An 18,561-nucleotide genomic window follows, 5' to 3' on the forward strand; every position below is an offset into this window, starting at 1 on the left:
GAAGCGGCATCAGATGAGGCTCGGGTTCCTGTGCGGTGGCGGATGCTGCTCTCAGCTGATCTGGACTCAGGTGATGATGGACCGGTCTCTCACTGGGCAGATGACGGCAGTGCGTCACGCTTTATTACCTTATCAGAGGATGCGTTCCCTGTTCAGAGGACGTTACCAAGGCTCACAGTGGAGGATGACACTTCAGAATCAGCACTGATTACTGTTGATGACCTTATCCATCCATCCATCTATCCTTTCTTTCTTTCTTTCTTTCTTTCTTTCTTTCTTTCTTTCTTTCTTTCTTTCTTTCTTTCTTTCTTTCTTTCTTTCTTTCTTTCTTTATATCAATCAATCCTTTTTACTTTTCATCATCCATCTATCTGTATGTACATCCGTCCATCTATCTATCTATCTATCTATCTATCTATCTATCTATCTATCTATCTATCTATCTATCTATCTATCTATCTATCTATCTATCTATCTATCTATCTATCTATCTATCTATCTATCTAGTCTATCTGTCTGTCTATCAGCCATGTTTCTTTCTATTCATCCATCCTTCTTTCTTTCTATCTATCTATCTATCTATCTATCTATCTATCTATCTATCTATCTATCTATCTACCTATCTATCTATCTATCTATCTATCTATCTATCTATCTATCTATCTATCTATCTACACCCATCCTTTTTATTTATTTTTATCATCCATCCATCTTTATTTCTTTCTATCTATCCATCCTTCCTTCTTTCTTTCTCATCCATCTTTCTGTCTGTCTGTCTACCTATCTATCCTTCTTTCTGTTTTTTATCCATCAATCCCTTTTTCTTTCTAGCCATATATAAATATTTCGATATTATAAATATAAATATTTTGTAATCTGGCCCTCCATATACACAGATGATTTATATAAACTGCATTTTTAAATTTAAACTAACCTGAAATAGTACAAGTATATAAATATAAATAAATTAAATAAGAGATACAGGAAGCAAAATAAAGAATGCTAAGTGGAATATAACATTAAAAACAAAACTAGATTAAAAATATAAAAATAATCCATGAAGTTTTATAATGTTATTTTATAAATAAATATATATTTTATTAAAGGTTTTTAAAAGTTATTGTATTTAAAATTGTGCTAAAGACTTTTGTAATATTAAACAAAAACAAAATAAGTGTAATATTGTGCATTATGATATTATGAAGCGATTCAGTCTTAATCATGTTCGTGTTTTGCCTCAATTAAGTTAATGGGTCTCTCTGTGGCGGTGGCCCCAGATCAGTTAGTGTGATGAGCTGCTAAAGTTTGTTTATTTGTGTCACTAGGCAACCGGTATCCTCATCTTACCAGCAGAGACAGTTTGCCTGTGTGTGAATGTTTCCCAATGGGACAGTAAAACATTTAGCACATGATACATTCCCTATTGGTTTTCACAAGACATAGATTAAAGAAATTAGGTGTCAGAAATGGCTTTAGCAAGTGGACATTGGATTGACAAAGAAATTGTAGGGGTCCCACCAAGCCCAAGGTAAGTTCTGCTTACAGGTGTTTCTCTGTCATTTGTGACGCCTCTGAATGATGGTTGCTCAGTATATGCTCACATCATACTCATTTACAGATATGGCCATGCGATGACTGTAGCAGGAAATATTGCTTTCTTGTTTGGAGGAGCATCAAGTGAGGTGCGTGAATCGAATAAACTGCTGAAAACTGCACTTATTTCACTTGTTGGTTAAAAAATATAGACGTGTGTGCAACTATTTGCTTCTATTGCTCTCCCCTTTTTTGTAAGTCGCTTTGGATAAAAGCGTCTGCTAAATGATTAAATGTAAATGTAAACTATTGTTCTGTCTTTAGGAGGATCCTCCAGTATATCTTAATGACTTTTACATGATCACAGGTAGCCTACTTTTGGTGAAATATCTTGGTATTGATGCATAAATGTTTTTTACTTAAATGCATCATTGATTTCATGAGTTTATATCCTTAACATTTTCTTCTGTTTTAGTTTCATCTAATGGAGTAACATGGGAGCTGATGCCCCAGAAAGGTGATGTTCCCACAGTAAGAGAAGGACACACTCTATGGTAATGATATTTATTGTTCAAAAGTTTGTGGTCGATATGATTTTTTTAATGTTTTTGAAAGAAAGAAAAAAATACTGTAAAAAAAGAGGCATTTTATTACGATTAAAAGCAATTGGATAACACTTTACTTAAAGCCTTTATGCATAACGCATTATATAGTCTCACAAATAATTGTAACCACAGTTATAATACATTATAATACTTATCTATCATTGAACACACCTTTAGAAAGTATAATGCATTAAAACACGACAACAACACAACTGCAAATATTATAATGCTTTTTAACTTTGGTTACAATTATTTATTAAAAAATATATAGTGCATTATAATGAATACCTTTATAATGCATTATGCATAAGTGTTAGTCATAATTTTTATCTGAATATATAGTAACATGTAATTTATTCATGTGATCAAATCGAATTGTAATATGATGGTTGGAGCGAATAGGCAAAGACAGCTCAAATATGAATAATTATTCATATCTCATTGTGATTAATTATGAAATTTTAATCAGTTAAATAGATTAACTTGATGTGGCTACATTAACATTACAATCAATTAATCCGTTCATCCTGTGAACGTGCAGTATTGATTATTAATTAATTCTAAGGAAAAGGATATTTTTCATGACTACAGAAAAATTATTATTCCTTTGTATTTACACAAGAGCTAAGACGGCATAAGATCGATCATTTAAGCGACAATTTGAACTGATAACTCAATAATATCAGCTTATTGAAATAATCAGTTTTCCCCGTTTACATGCAAACCAGTAAACTGACAACGCAAGTAAACCGCGTTTACATGACTTTATTAATAAACCGGGTTATTTCCTTGTATGGACGTCAAAAATAATAATGTCCGTATCTGACTCTGAGTTCTTCAAATGTTACGTCAGATGTGATGTTGAATAAAGCATATCAGCGGGAGATTTACGGCTCACATTATCCCTCATCAGAAGCAGCGTTTGGACTGAACCTACTACTTCTGCTGCATGAGATGAGAACACATCTTTATAATTTTCTGGGTCTTAAAAGAGTCTGCGTTTGTGATATATGTCCTTATTTCATGTAAAACGCTAGCTCGCTCTGTCTGGATGCGTTTATATCAGCTCTAAGTTTGCGGTTTTTTACACATCACACATGCGCACTTCAGTAAGCCGACAGAATGCAGGTGAGGTTAATGCGTTTACATGCAGCATGAAATCGGGGTAAGGGACAAAAAAACTACCTGTCCCGACCGGTTTACACCGTTTATGACCTTACTCGATACGATAAAAGAAAACGGGTTACCGCCTTTACATACCCATGTTCATTGTCGGTTTATTAGGCATAATCGGCTTAAGAACGTGCATGTAAACACGCCCAATGATAAGCTCCTTTATCTGACAAAAGGGGTTCACAGTTTTACTAACTACACAGCGATTTGTGTTTTGTTCGTTACTTGCATTTAGACTGAGCTGTAGAAGAGCGTCTGAGGTGAAATTGCAGGAGATAGTCTTGATAGTTCGGTTCGAAGGTGTTGCAATTGATTTTCCTCTGCGTTGACTGAAGAAGAAATGATGAGCTTGCATTGTTGCTTCGACTCTGTGTCGGGGTTAAGGAAGTTGCATGTAGCGTGGGAGTTTGAGCCTGCTGGCCCAGCGGCCGTGTGGGGGCATTGGGTTTCCTGTCCCACACAGCACATGGCTCTGTGTGTGTAGGCCGTATCGGCCTGGCCTGCTGGCCAAGATGAGGTGTTGGTTCAGCCAGAAAGAGAGATGAGAGGATCTGTGCATCTCTCTTAAGAGTCTTTGAGAAATCCCACCCTCGATGGGATTGTTGGTATTTCCCAGCGGGAAATTCCTCTGGAGATTTGATGGCTCTTTGTTTCAAGCATGATTAAACTGGGTTTGTGCCCATTCATACTCAATTAATTAATACAACAAACACACACTGCCTCCTACGAGGAAGTAACAAACACAAAGGTGTAAGTTGTGAAACGAGCATTAATATGATAGAATTTGATGGACATATATGAGCTTACATCAACTAGTAAGTTGCTCATAAGACATGCATAAACGAAATATCATACAAGAGACCCTTTACAAAACGGTTTAAATTGTACACACAATGTCCTGGGGTGGATGTTCATTTTATAGAACAGTTTTTTCTATAAATAATGCAGGAAAGTCTTTAGGGCATTGGGTCCATTTTCATCAAGAATCCATTATGGTCACAGCTCTCTGGAAATTCCTTTAAGTCATAAACCAAGTCTTATCTGATGGTAGCCATGGTAACAGAGACCTTTCTTGCTCCACTAGGGGATGTTTTCACCAAACTTTGTTGGTAGAGTAAGTTTGCTGGATCATTCATTAAATATAATGAATAAATAATTGTCTGATTAGTCGTTTCATGATTTACTGCTCAGAAAACATTTCTGATTATTATGTTGAAAGCTGTTGTGCTGCCTTAAAAAAAGTATTCATCTCTTTCCAAAAAAAAAAAAAAATCCTACTATCCTCAAACTTTTCACATTACACACATACACTTCATTTTGATGATAAATCAAAAGTGACATAGTCTAAACATGCTTTCCCCTTTTCCCATAGTGTTGTCAAAGGAAAACTCTATTTGTTTGGAGGCTCCTCACATCCTGACGCTAAAGAGTGTCTCCCAGGCGTCTATTGCTTTGACATTGGTAAGACACTAGATCATTTATAGCACATACTGTATGTGTCAATGCATATAATGTCAACAAATGGCTTTTGTTTGCGACACCATGTTAAGATGCTTGAGGTTTTCTCTGGTCCTTCTCAGTGACGCTGACGTGGGAGAAGCTGCTCACTGCAGGCGTGACTCTGCGGACGCTGAGATACAGCGCAGCCGCTCTGGGAGAAAATATCTATGTGTACGGAGGGGTTCTGGATGGAGTCCCGACGAATGACCTCATGATGTTCAACACAGGTCAGTACTGTGAGGACTTCACCAATCCCTGTTCATCTCAGACACTGAACTGCACTCCTGAAGAGATATGTGTCCATTGTTTTATGATAAAAATTACATGATGACAGTAAAATAGTCATTTATGACTGAGTCTCAATGTTCCATATTTGGTGACTGTTTTATGATGAAAGTGATATTTGGACAGAAATTTACAGGAAAATACATCAAATAAACAGTCAATGGAAATTGAATGACATCCGGGGGCTATTTTTGGTATAGCGCCTAAACATAATCTCATGGGGACTTCAATTTTTGTGATATCAACTTCAAATTTGGAACACAATTTGGTTAGACATATGGCTTTGATTTCATATTAATTTTAGAGTAAAACATTTTTTGTAAAATATTTATTTTATAAAAAAATAAATAATATTTAGTACTGTATTTTTCATTTTCAGTAAATTTAAACTTCCATAACTTTTCTTTAATTTAATATTTCTTTCACTTCAACAATAATCTGCTGATTGTCATCTTTAAATCAAGATCAAACTTAAGTCTATATTCCAAAGCATTCATGAATTACAGCCCTTTAAGTTTAGATAGTGCATTTTCATGACTATTCTCAAAAAGGGGGGTGACAGTTAAGGGGTTAAAGGGGTGGTTGCATGCAATTTCAGTTTTTGTTACTTTAGTTAGTGTGTAATGTTGCTGCTTGAGCATAAACAGTATCTGCAAAGTTACAGCGCTGAAAGTTCAATGCAAACGGAGATATTGTCTTTTAAAGTTATGGCAGTTTATTGCCTACAAAAACGGCCGGTTTGGACTACAACGAGCTTCTTCTGGGTTGGTGACATCATAAACCCTCGCTAGTCTCCGCAGATGTGACTTCTGTCCGTAATGGTAAGGGGCGTGGCGTTTCCGGACAACCTGTGCTTGGCACTTCAGCCAATAAAAATACAGGAAACTACATTTGGCCATCTAACCAATCTAAGACCATTGCGTTTTTCAGAGGGATGGGCTTCATAGAAGCAGGAAGCAAACGAGCCGTTCAAAGGAGACAGTGGAGACAGCGGTGTGGAATAAAGGGAGAATAGAAGAAAAATGCGGCGTTTTAAAAAAAAAGTATTAAGACATGTTATACTGCGCCCCATAAACACAACCAATCCTAGAAAAAAAACACGGAACCACCCCTTTAATAAATGTGTTCAGTAATATAAAGTTTTAACATTTTTTCAAGAGTGTAGGTTAAGATAAAAGACAATAAAAAACATACAAATGATCTTTGTTGAATGTCAGAATCGTAAGACGTTAAAAAGTGTTTTGAATATTCGTATACACATTTTAAAGACATATAGTGATCTTTAAGGTCTTTATTGTTCAACTTTGAACACTGAATGACCTAAGGTTGGGAAACTCTAGCTAAGATGAAATATGTTTTTTTAGATTGATCTCATTACCGTGATTAACTTATTTGAGACTTTGTACTCAAATAATAAGAAGCTTGAGCTACATTAGACCAGTTGTATAAACACGGTCATAAACACAGATTCTAATGTTGTTTATATGTCTATGTGGTGTTTTTAATATGCTTTAAGACAAACCATGTGCAAATTAATACGTCAACACCATTACTCTGTGTTGTTTTTCCTTAAAAGTCCAGTGAACCAAAGGCATGGTTTTGAAATCACCAGGTTTATTGACGTCACAAACTACCTTGTAACCAGTTACATCCACGTGTGGGCGGGCATTAGCATATCATTAACTATGCTGTGAAGCAGTGGAGTCTCAAGAGAAGCAGATTATCCCGGTATATTTTTCTGTCGATATAAAAAATCGGGTACATTTAGCAATATAGCAGGTGAAATATGTATATGATGCACATTATTAGCCGTTCAATAATGTAGTCAAGAAAAAGGCTAATCATTTTAATTACCGTTATGTGTCTGACATTTTAAAGAGCGATACCACTGGGCAGTGTTTACCTCAGTAAGTTGAGCTTGTGGGTCTCTGAGCAGGTGTGAGTAAGTGGAGGCGGGGCTAATTTGCATATTCATGGTCCACTTAAACTTAAAGGGTTAGTTCACCCAAAAATGAAATTGATGTCATTAACTCCTCACCCTAATGTCGTCCCACACCCGTAAGACCTCCGTTCATCTTCAGACACAGTTTAAGATATTTTAGATTTTAGTCCCAGAGCATATGCAGTGTATGCCCACTTTACTGTCCATGGAATAAAAACATTATAAAAGTAGTCCATATGTGACATCAGTTAGTTAAATAGAATCTCTTGAAGCATCGAAAATACGTTTTGGTCCAAAAATATCAAAAACTCTGACTTTATTCAGCATTGTCTGAGACAGGAGACAGGAAGTGAAGCAAACATTAGATTCAGACGTGGCTTGATGCCTTCCTGCCTTGTGTCCTCTGAAGGCAGCATTTTCCAGGTTTCAGACGCAGCCATTGTGAAGCACTGTCAAGAGCATGCCAAACCAACGGGTGGCAATATAACCCTAACCGTAAAGCCATGTTGGCCAATCAGAAGCCTGGAAAATTGTTTATTACTGGTTCTTATGCAACAAGACAAAATCTAAAGTTTCATTGTCCACACACACCACTGTCTGCAATCAGAGTTTCTAAAAATGTTCACCCTGGCAGGAGTTTTCAAAAAAGTTTGGTTTCAGTGTCCGGATACTGCGTTTGCATGTGGACGAACTGCCAAAAAGTAAAGTTTTAAGAAAAAGAAAAAAATTTGATGACTAACTTGTAAGACTAGTCTAAGTAGTTTATGCAGCTGGAGACAGTTCTACAAATAGTTGCACATTAAATAAAGTCAACAAAAACAAGCACATTTGTTAGTTTTTACAGTGTTGTATTAATTTCTTTTTAAATGCAAAAATACAAAAAAATATGTAATTATTTTCTGACTCTTGTGTTGTTCCAAACCACAAAACCACTTTACAAGCAGCATGAAAGTCAAGAAATATTTGTGAGAAACATTTAAGTCATTATTCATTGATAATCTTTTTGAAGTGTTCTGGTAAAGGAATAGTTCTTCCGAAAAATAAATTATCCCATAATTTACTCACCCTCAAGTCATCCCAGGTGTATATGACATTCTTCTTTCAGCCGAACACAATCAGAGTTATATTAAAAAAATATCCTGGCTTTGAAGCTTCAAAAAGTGCATCCATCCATCATAAAAGTAATCCACACGGCTACAGGGGGTTAATAAAGGCCTTCCGAAGTCAAGCCATGCAATCTTGTAAGAAAAATATCAATATTTATAACTTTATAAACTATAATCGCTGGCGTCCGGTGTCAGCTGTACACGAGTCAAGTTCCAGCTGAAGAGTGACCTCTGACTTTATTAAGCAGTTGTGTGAATCACTTTTATAATGGATGTATGCACTTTTTTGGTGCTAAACTTTTTTTGGTGAAAACTAAAGTTCTGTTTAAATCCCCCTTATAAAGCTTGGAGGTGCTAGGATATTATTTAATATAACCACAGTTGTCCTCATCAGAAAGAAGAAAGTTATACACACCTAGGATGGATTGAGGGTGAGTAAATTATGAGAGTAATTTTTGGGTGGCTATTACCTTTAATTGTAACTTACTGTATGTGCATACTTCTTTCAGTGTCATTGAATTGGATGCCTATTAAAACTACAGGAACTCAACCTTCAGAAAGGTAAATAGTGATCTGAATGAAGCATGAGATTTAACTTTAAAACTGTGTTCAGAATAACATATAAAAGCGTACATTTTGTGACTCTGGCTGACTGAATGATTGTTGGAAATGAAGCTGTATTCAAGGGCCATCTGTTTAAAACGACCGTTTGATCAGCTGAATTTATTTTGTGGTTTTCCTCTTCCAGAGACTCAAGCCCAGCATCTGCTGTCTTTCCGTCTGACCGCGTTCTTCCTCTTTTGTTCTGTAGATATGATCACTCATTTGCTGTGGTCGGAGAGCAGATATTGCTGTTTGGTGGATGTTCAGAGGATGGGTCTCAACTCAAAGACATGTATGCACTGAATACAGGTACAGCACCGTGAATAGAGTTACTATTCAAGTTGTAATTGTACGTCTAATTGGCCTGACTGTAATGAGGTGTTTTCCCATAGAGACTCTGGTGTGGGAACAGTGTAAGGTTAAAGGAGAATCTCCCGTTGTTTGTGCCGGTCAAACCTTTACACCACATCATGACAAGGTAAAGCAGTCATTTCACTGGAGTACATGATGGGATTTATACACTACTGTTCAAAAGTGTGTGGTCCGTAAGATAAAAAATAAATAAATAATAATAATAATAATAGAAAAGACACATTAAATTAATCAAAAGTGAATGTAAAGATATTTATAATTTTACAAAAGATTTATATCATATTAGAATGATTTCTGCACTGTAAAAAAATTGTTGGTTTTTGTTGGTTTAACTTAAAAAATTAAGTAACCTGGTTGCCTTAAAATTTTGAGTTTAATGAAATTTAAAATTTGAGTTAATACAATGAAGGAAATTTGTTTAGTAAATAGAAACTCAAAACATTATTGTATTTGAACCGCATAAAAAATTTGATAAATCATGAAAATAGCACTATTTGGCATGTTTCACTGCGTCATCAGAAATAAAACACACACAATTACCCAATATACTCACAAAATCTTTTAATAATATTTGAATAAAGGTTGTCAAATCTCAAAAAATGTGAACTGTATTAACAAACATTTTTAATTTCAAAGGCAACCAGGTAACTTTTTTTCTAAAAATTTTTTACAGTGTGAAGGATCATGTGACGGGAGTAATGATGCTGAAAATTTAGCTCTGAGCACAGGAATAAATTACATTTATTCACATAGAAAAGTGTTCCTTTAAATTTTAATAATAAATTTCATAATTTTACAGTTTTAATTGCATTTGGAATCAAATAATAAATAAAAATTGCAAGTGTACTTTTAAATAAATGCAGCCTTGGTGAACAGAAGAGACTTCTTTCAAAAACATAAAAAAAATCTTACCCCAAACTTTTGATCAGTACTGTACATTTTCTGAAATAAATGTGAATGAAGAAAACACTGCAGTTTATTACTGAAACGCATGGCGCAGGTGCACTTAGGATGTGTTCGAATTCACTTTTGCTTGTTTAAAAATGGGAACAACTGCCGGCGCATGGTTCTCCCTAATCTCTTAATGAGTCATGAGTGTGTTTTGGGCGTAACGTGCAATAAACCAATCAGAGTCTCATCTCCCATTACCTTCAAAAGCCAGTTGTGCTCGCACCATGGCAGATTTGCTATTTACATAGCGGGATTTGTGAGCAGAAAGACTAAACGCTTCTCCAGAGAGGACTGCTTTTATTTGTAATTGTAACAAGTTCTTAGGTAAGGAAGGAAGAGGACACGGGGGTCGGGTGGACTGCTGACCTCTTTTATAACTCAAATTACTGTGTTCACACTCCAGTGTGTATCTTTCTCATAAACTCAGGTTTCACTTCCGGGTTGCGGTACTTCCGGTATCCGGGAACTCTGAACTCAGTGTCTCTGGGTGCGTCAGCAGTCCGTCTCTCTCTCGCCTGCTTCCGTTTCACCTGGCGTTTCGTACTCTCCCCGCGCCCATTACTGAAACGAGATACAGGTGTTATCAATCTGCGTCCAACCCACTCACTTACCGCTCGTCCCGCGGCTCTCTCTCCCGCTGGAGACCTCGCTGAACCCCGCCCCCCTTGCCACAGTAATATTTAAGTGTGCTGCTCCTGTGTGTGTAATAATCAGAGTGTACGCACGTTGTGCATCCGCCTATAGGTGCATATTTCTAACACACCCTTTAAATAAACCAAACAAATACTGCGCTATTGACTTTAGAGCAGGTTTTTGTTCAGTCGTTTTCAGTTCCTCAAAATAGCAACACACCAACAATGCATCTGAACACACCTGGTTATCAGACCAGTCCACCCATGGGCGGACAGATGGTGCGAGTGAGGGCATTTGCTATTTAAACCGTGGTGCTGGACGTGAAAATGAAAACTGCGTTGGGCTGAAATTAGCAACAAACACTTGCGTCTCGTCTGGCGTCGTATTGCACCGGGTGTATGATAGGGCCTTTGGAGTTTAAAGATTTCGTATGAGTATGAGCTAAAATAATAATGTTTTTTTGTCACGATTCATGTCTCACTATTGTTATTTTGATTCAGGATATTTACTTATTTGGGGGAACAATCTCTAATCCAGACGGAGCGGTAACATCCACCAATGAAATTCACAAATTAAGCATTGGTAAGATAAGAAGCAAAACTGAGTAATTCTGATACCAAGAAAATCCTTGTTCCTTATAGTCATTTCCAGTGAATGAACAGACACTAACACTCAGCCTGTATCTCCAGCAAAGATGAAATGGAAGGTACCGCTGTACGTCGGCATCCCTCCCGCCAGACGTCATGGACACGCGGCTTTCATCGTCCATAGTCATGTATGTGAGTCTGTCTGTTACTGGGGGTCTGTTTTACACACACTGCCATTCAAAACGTCTGGACACACTCGACTGTTTCTCAGGATCACAAAACGATTGATCAAAAGGCTTATGCTGATTTTCATTTTTTTTTTACTTAATGAGTTGAAGGAGAATCATCATGAAATGATCAACACACATGTTCCTTCTTCAAAAAGCATCCCATGATGCACCTCATGAAGTTGTTTGATAAATGTCCAGAATGTGAGCTGGTGAGAATTGAGAATGACAGCTGGAATGTAGACAAAATATATGAGTTCTTGTGTCACGTTTTAATCACATCATTGCCAGACTTCCATTTGTGTTAATACAGAATTTTCATCACTTAACTATTATTACTTAGCCTGACGTGGTCATACTCAATTCTAGTCAGAATATGAGTCTGAAACTGCTCCATTGGGCTGTGATTATGGGGCGGGTTTCAACCGAACCAGGAAAGACCTCGATTGGATAGACCAACAACCAATCAGAGCAACGAAACGACGCCTCACGTTAGTTGTCAAATGTCAACAGAACTCAACTGCACTGTGTTGCCAAGTCTGCGGTTTTCCCGAGGGTTAAAGCGACCTCAATTATGTGATATATAGGCCCAGGAATGCGAATTTTAGCAAGCAGCAGTACCAAAATAACACAAATTTTACCCCTCAAATGCAAAATTTTTTAAACTAGGTAACCCTGTCTGCACGCAATCTGGAATAAACGATCTTTGCCTGTGTTGTAAAAAAAGAATTTAAGGATACACTTACCCAACATGATCATCATTTCTGAAAGAAATAGTGAAGGTGAATGCAGATACGAACAAGTTCTCCATTAAAGGTTAGAACAAATTCAACTCAAGCGCCTTTGATGACGTGAATGAAGCCGGCCCTGACAATTTCATTGGTCTGAACAGTTTCTGTTCAGGCATAATTACTCCTCTATGGATCAAGTCCAGACCGAACCACCCGAGCTCAAATGTTGTGGGCGGGGCTGGCATCCAGGCTCATTATTACTATAACACATGAAAATCAGAAGTCAGAAGGGAGGATGATTAGATGTGTTTTAAATGTTTGGTACGTGACCGTGTTATTTTAGTATATTTATGTAAGATAGTAATGCTGTGCAAGTAAACCTCACTCTGATCTTAAAAGACGCTCTAGCGACGGACACTAGAGGTTGCAGCCTTTAGCCTCCTTGTTAAAGCGTCCAACTCCCATGCCAGCGGACCCAGGTTCAAGTCCCAGTCCAAATAGTAGGGGTTACATTTATATACTATTATAGTTTTAATGATATTTTGAAATAGCTTTTATTTTAAAAAATTCAGTTTTCATTTTTATTTGAATTGGTTTCAGTGATTTACACTTTAAAAGTGTTTGTTAACATTAGTTAATGCATTAACTAACAAACTAACAATGATAAGAACTCAAATTAGTAAATGCTGTTGAAGTATTTTTCATTCTTAGTTCATATTAACTATAATCTAGTTAACTAATGAACCCTATTTTTCTGAAGTTACTTAATTTTGTCATGCTTCATTCATTTTATCAGTAGTTTTTGAAATATATATTTTTCTGTTTACCTTTCATTTATCTCTTGTACTTTACAAATAAAATATCATCCACCATAATAACACTGGTGGTTAGAAGAAAATGAATCATAGGTAGCTTTTCCACACACTGAGGTAAACATTAATATACTTCTAACCTGTAATGTTGCCAGAATTATAATCCTACACTGTCTGTTCATCGGCCAGAGGAGAACTGACACCCTGACTGAGCCTGGTTTATCCCATGGTTTTTTCTCTGTTCTGGCCCTGAAGGACTTTTGGTTCCTTGCCACCATCGCCTTTGGCTTTTGGCTTGCACAGTTGGGGACACTAAAATTTCAGCTATATTACTGACCTGCCCGCATTGATACTATATGATAACTGAAATTAACTGGATTACATCACCGTTTTCACCATTTCAGTGGCTGTAAAGTGAATTAAATTCCGTTGCATTACTTTCCTGTTAACACTGGGAAGCTGCTTTGAGTCAATCAGCACTGTAAAAAGCACTTTATAAATAAAGGTGACCTGACCTGACATCAATAGAAGATGCACAGAGTCATACACACAAGTATAAAACACCATGCATGGTAACACACGTGACACTAAAATAATGCATTGACAAAACGGATTTGTACATAATTGTACAAAACTGATGACTGAAAACTAAGAAGAAACAAAATTATTAAAATAATCAAATGTAAAGTGTCACACAGGGAAATCTGGGAATATCAGTTAATGGGTTTTCATTGTAAATTTTAAGACTATTTGTTCTTTTTACTTCCAAAAAATTTCAATTTAACAGTAAATTATAATTGCACAAAATGTGTGGTTAGACCTAAAACTATATATATATATATATATATATATATATATATATATATATATATATATATATATATATATATATATATATATATATATATATATATATATAGTTTTGTAAAAAAATATATATATATTTTAGGTCTAACTTTGTTGATTTCTAAGTGAGTGCCTTTCTTCTTGGTTACAGCTTTATGTGTTTGGAGGCAAAAATGAAGAGCAAGAATTTAATGACTTGAAAATAATGAAATTAATAAACCCCTCAGAGAGACAGCCAGGTACATAATGCTACTGTCTTTACTTCTACATACCAGTCATCTGTTTTACTTTCATTGGAGCTTGATCCATTACTTCACTGTATTATAGTGATGAAGGAGATTTTATCTGAGTTTGGACTGCAGGGTGTCAGTAATAGGTGGGTGTGTTTCTGTGACTAAAATACCCAGTTTCATTACCAGTTTCATATGAAAGTAACATTCTGTTATTAAAATCATTTCCACTTGATCAGCTTCACTCCTACAAAGATTCCCAACGTGAAGTACGAGCTGAGTCCATCTCCAGTGACCGTGAAGAGCTACAGGAGTGAAAATATCCAGGTGATTTACATCACACAAACATCACAGGCATGTCATTTATAACAGTGAATGTTGAAAGCTTTGCATTTGGGGTCAGTGATAGTTTACACTACCGTTCATAAGTGTGGAGTCTGTACAAATCTTTTTGTTTGTATTGAATTATTTTTCCCCAAAAGCTGTATTAAATTTATCAAAAGTGACAGTAATTTCATTTATAAAGACTGTCATTTATAAAAACTGTTTTCAACATTGATGATAATCATAATGTTTCTTGAGCAGCAAATCCTCATATTAATAATAATAATAATAATAATAATAATAATACATTTTATTTATAATGCACTTTATATTAAACAAAATCTCAAAGTGCTAAAATTAAATAAATATTAGAATGATTTCTGAAGGATCATGTGACACTGAAGACTGGAGTAATGATGCTGAAAATTGATTTTGAGCACAGAAATAAATTACATTTTATTATATATTCATATAGAAAACTGTTATTTTAAAATGTAACATTTCCCTATTTTTACAGTATTTTGATCAAATAAATGCAGCTTTGGTGAGCATAACAGACTTCTTTCACAAACATTAAAACAGACCCTAAACTTTTAACGCGGCCATGACATTTGATCTTTTGACATATAAGAGGTCTTTATACCATTAAACATCCTGCAAGCTCTAAAAACAGAAATCAGCTCTTCGTTCGGTTTAAACAGCTCGTTTGTGTCTCTGGTTAGACTTCAGAAGGATCCCAGCATCGCAAACAAGTGGATGGTTTATTTTAATGCATCGGAGGATAATGTTTGTTCTGAGCATTTTATTTTGTAAATGAGACGAGGCGACGAAGTGGAATGGAGAGTTTGCAAGGAAACTTGTTAAAAGATGAATAAAGATGCATATATATTTTATCTGACTGCAGCTGCATCACAAACCATAAATGATTTCATAATACTTTGTCTGTAAGTGACGGTTTTATATAAGGCAGTGGCTATTATAAAAATATATATAAAAAATAAAAATAAAAAATATATATAAAAATAGCTGTAGATGCTATTTACTAAGTATATAATAAATATATTCAATTTACACCATGTAAAACTAGTTATTTGCATTATGTGTAAATTTGTCTGGCTATTACCAGACTAAGCTCAATTTAAAATTGAACATTGGTCTGGGGAATCTGCTCTGTATCAACGTGATCAATGAGCATAGTTCAAATGACTCTGTATGCTATTGGATAGTCCTTCTACCAATCAGACCACAAGAGGTGTGGTCAACGGGCAACGACCCATCATTTCTCTATCCGTCACCGTGTTTAACCCGCCCATAGGGTGCCAGGTGGATAAGCCAGTCTGTGATTGGCTCCCGCAAAAGTGTAACAGAATATGTGATGGAAAAAAGGAGAAGAGTAAGCTCTGTAAAAGGTGGCTTTGAACCCGGGTCGATCACTTCAAAACCAACATCATTGAGCCTTACAGAGTACCGACGTGTATGCGTATGTCTTTTTTTAATCTTATTTGGCCCAACCAGGCATTGTTAGGTGAGGCTAGTGCAAATAGCACTCGCCAACAAGGCACGCTATTTGCCCTTGGTGTGTGTGAACATTGTGAATCCATTTATAGTTTACATGCAGGTTTTAGATTTAAATATAAATGATTATATAAGGAAAAGGGTTTGCTTTGGATTCTGTGGCTCACATAATTAATTTATATATGGAAAAATATAATTTTGTAACCAAGGCAATAAACTCATGTCAATTTCATCCAGGTGAGCGGTCATAGAGATTTCAGTACAGTCCGTGATGAAGCCATGAACATGATCCACAAAGCTTTTGCCATGTTAGATGAGGAATTCCAAAAACTAGACCGGTATAGAGATTATGTTGTATTTGTTTATTTCAAATTAATTGTCTAAATCACTAATAACACAAAAAATAACAGTCTTTTCTCTCCTGAAACAGAGAAAAGGAAGCACTTGCACGAGACACAGAGGCTCTACAGAATGAGAGAGACGCTACAAATGAGCATCTCCTGAGGCAGAGACAGGTACTACTGATCAAAGTGACGTCATTACATTCATTTTCTTGGATGTGTCCGTTCCTGTTCTTCACAATGGATGAAGGAAGTTTGCGGTTGTGATTGAACAGGAACTTCAGGATATGCTGGAAAGACACAAAGCTCAGAACGAGGCTTGGCTGCGTGCCCGCGCAGACGAGAACGACAAGGAGAGGAAAGAGCTGTGTAAACTAAGGGTGTGTGACTTTAAAATAACCACAAACATTCACTCCATAAAAACCGCTGTCAGACAGAGACAGAGACAGAACAGCTTATTTAGCATTTTAATCTTGGAATAACATTCTGTAGCATTCCCTGTATGATTTTTGATTGCTGTCTAACAGTGATTAGTGACTGCGTTAGTAGATACACACACACACACACACACACACACACACACACACACACACACACACACACACACAATATAATATATATATAATAGTGCTGCTATATATGTGAAATATATGTGTGTATATATAGTATATAGACACACAGCCGTGTGTGTGTGTGTGTGTGTGTGTGTGTGTGTGTGTGTGTGTGTGTGTGTGTGTGTGTGTGTGTGTGTGTGTGTGTGTGTGTGTGTGTGTGTGTGTGTGTGTGTGTAAAATAAGATTTAAAGATATATAAATAAAATAATATATACACACATTTTTTTCATAAAATGCACAAGAGTAAAAATATAGTTCATCCTTTTGACTCGCTTAAAAATGTAATAAAAATATCTTGATACATATTTCAGAATTGCATACTGTCTATGATATTATATATTTATTTATTTATTTATTTGCATGAACTATTCCGATGAAAGTCTCCTTCATGTCAGCCGTACCTGCTCAAACAGTGGCTTTCTCACAAATGGTAATGAGTAAAAGTGTCACTGCAGGAGCAGTTCACACTGAACTAACACTTAAAACTCTGGAAAAGATCCGTTTTTATCCATGGAGTGACGGCTGTTAAACATTTCATCATGCCACGTCACCTGCCGGTTATTTATTGATACTGTCTGAATATTCCAGGAGGAGGTGCTCCAGGAGCAGGAGAGACTCAAAGAGGAGCAGTGCAATATCCAAAAACGCAGTGAGCAGCTCCTGTCCATTATGCAGCAGTTCAAAGGCATGTGAAGACACTGTCTCCATGGCAACCACAGAGGGAGACAGCCCGAGTTTTGTTTGGGAAACAGCGAGATTATTGATGCCACTCCCTTACTGTGATATTTGGGTTTGTTTGTCTGCCTGATGATTTGATTTTTCTGCTGTGCGTGTGTGTGTGTGTGTGTGTGTGTTTGTGTGTGTGTGTGTGTGTGTGTGTGTGTGTGTGTGTGTGTGTGTGTGTGTGTGTGTGTGTGTGTGTGTGTGTGTGTGTATGGACGTCACAACACATTAGACCGCCTCATTACCAGATATACCTGTAGAGCACTGGATGATTTATGATGTTTTTTAAAAGATTTTTCTGAAACGTGATGAAGTAAACAAGTTTGCCACCAAGGCCTATGTCATTTATTTTAATGTTTTTTCACAAGCATATGTTGATAGAAACTGAGGCCCTCGGGTCACTAATCTGGATGTGATATAAGTTATGCAAGAAATAGCAGTCTGAGATTTATTACAAATAAATACAGATATATTATCATATATATATATATATATATATATATATATATATATATATATATATATATATATATATATATATATATATATATATATTACAGGCAGTATCATATTTTGATATCTATTAAAAAACACTTTTTATCTGATGTGGTCATTTAGGATCTCATACATGCCTACTGGCTGTTAGCTTATAATTTACAATATCTGATACATTTTCATAAAATCTCCAAAAGTAAAGAGGTAGTGCATTGTCTTAACTCTCCTCAAATCTTAATAAACAACGTAATATTCAGCACACCTTACATTGGCTATTTTAGTTCATTTATAGAGTACTACTATAGTGGGGATAAAACTACACAGCCCTTCCTACACTATAATACAGAATGCGTAGGCCATCAGTAAATTTATAAACTCATTTTCATATAAAGTGTACAGCCCATAATATTACA

The 18,561-nt window shown here is 36.0% G+C and overlaps 1 protein-coding gene across 1 annotated transcript; it reads left to right on the forward strand.

The window, feature by feature from the left end:
- The first annotated feature begins 37 nt into the window (after positions 1-37).
- Positions 38-17,976, forward strand: zmp:0000001301 (rab9 effector protein with kelch motifs). The gene is made up of 19 exons (XM_067433996.1): positions 38-109; positions 1,326-1,528; positions 1,619-1,682; positions 1,858-1,900; positions 2,009-2,087; positions 4,684-4,772; positions 4,892-5,038; positions 8,654-8,705; positions 8,956-9,056; positions 9,140-9,225; positions 11,204-11,285; positions 11,393-11,478; positions 14,058-14,145; positions 14,234-14,282; positions 14,376-14,463; positions 16,213-16,313; positions 16,406-16,490; positions 16,592-16,696; positions 17,519-17,976. The coding sequence occupies exons 2-19, from the start codon at positions 1,467-1,469 to the stop codon at positions 17,621-17,623; spliced, it is 1,512 nt and encodes a 503-aa protein (XP_067290097.1). The 5' UTR covers positions 38-109; positions 1,326-1,466; the 3' UTR covers positions 17,624-17,976.
- The last annotated feature ends 585 nt before the right edge of the window (positions 17,977-18,561 follow it).

This window comes from Pseudorasbora parva, chromosome 23 (genome assembly GCF_024679245.1).
Source record: "Pseudorasbora parva isolate DD20220531a chromosome 23, ASM2467924v1, whole genome shotgun sequence".
Taxonomy (NCBI): Eukaryota; Metazoa; Chordata; class Actinopteri; order Cypriniformes; family Gobionidae; genus Pseudorasbora; species Pseudorasbora parva.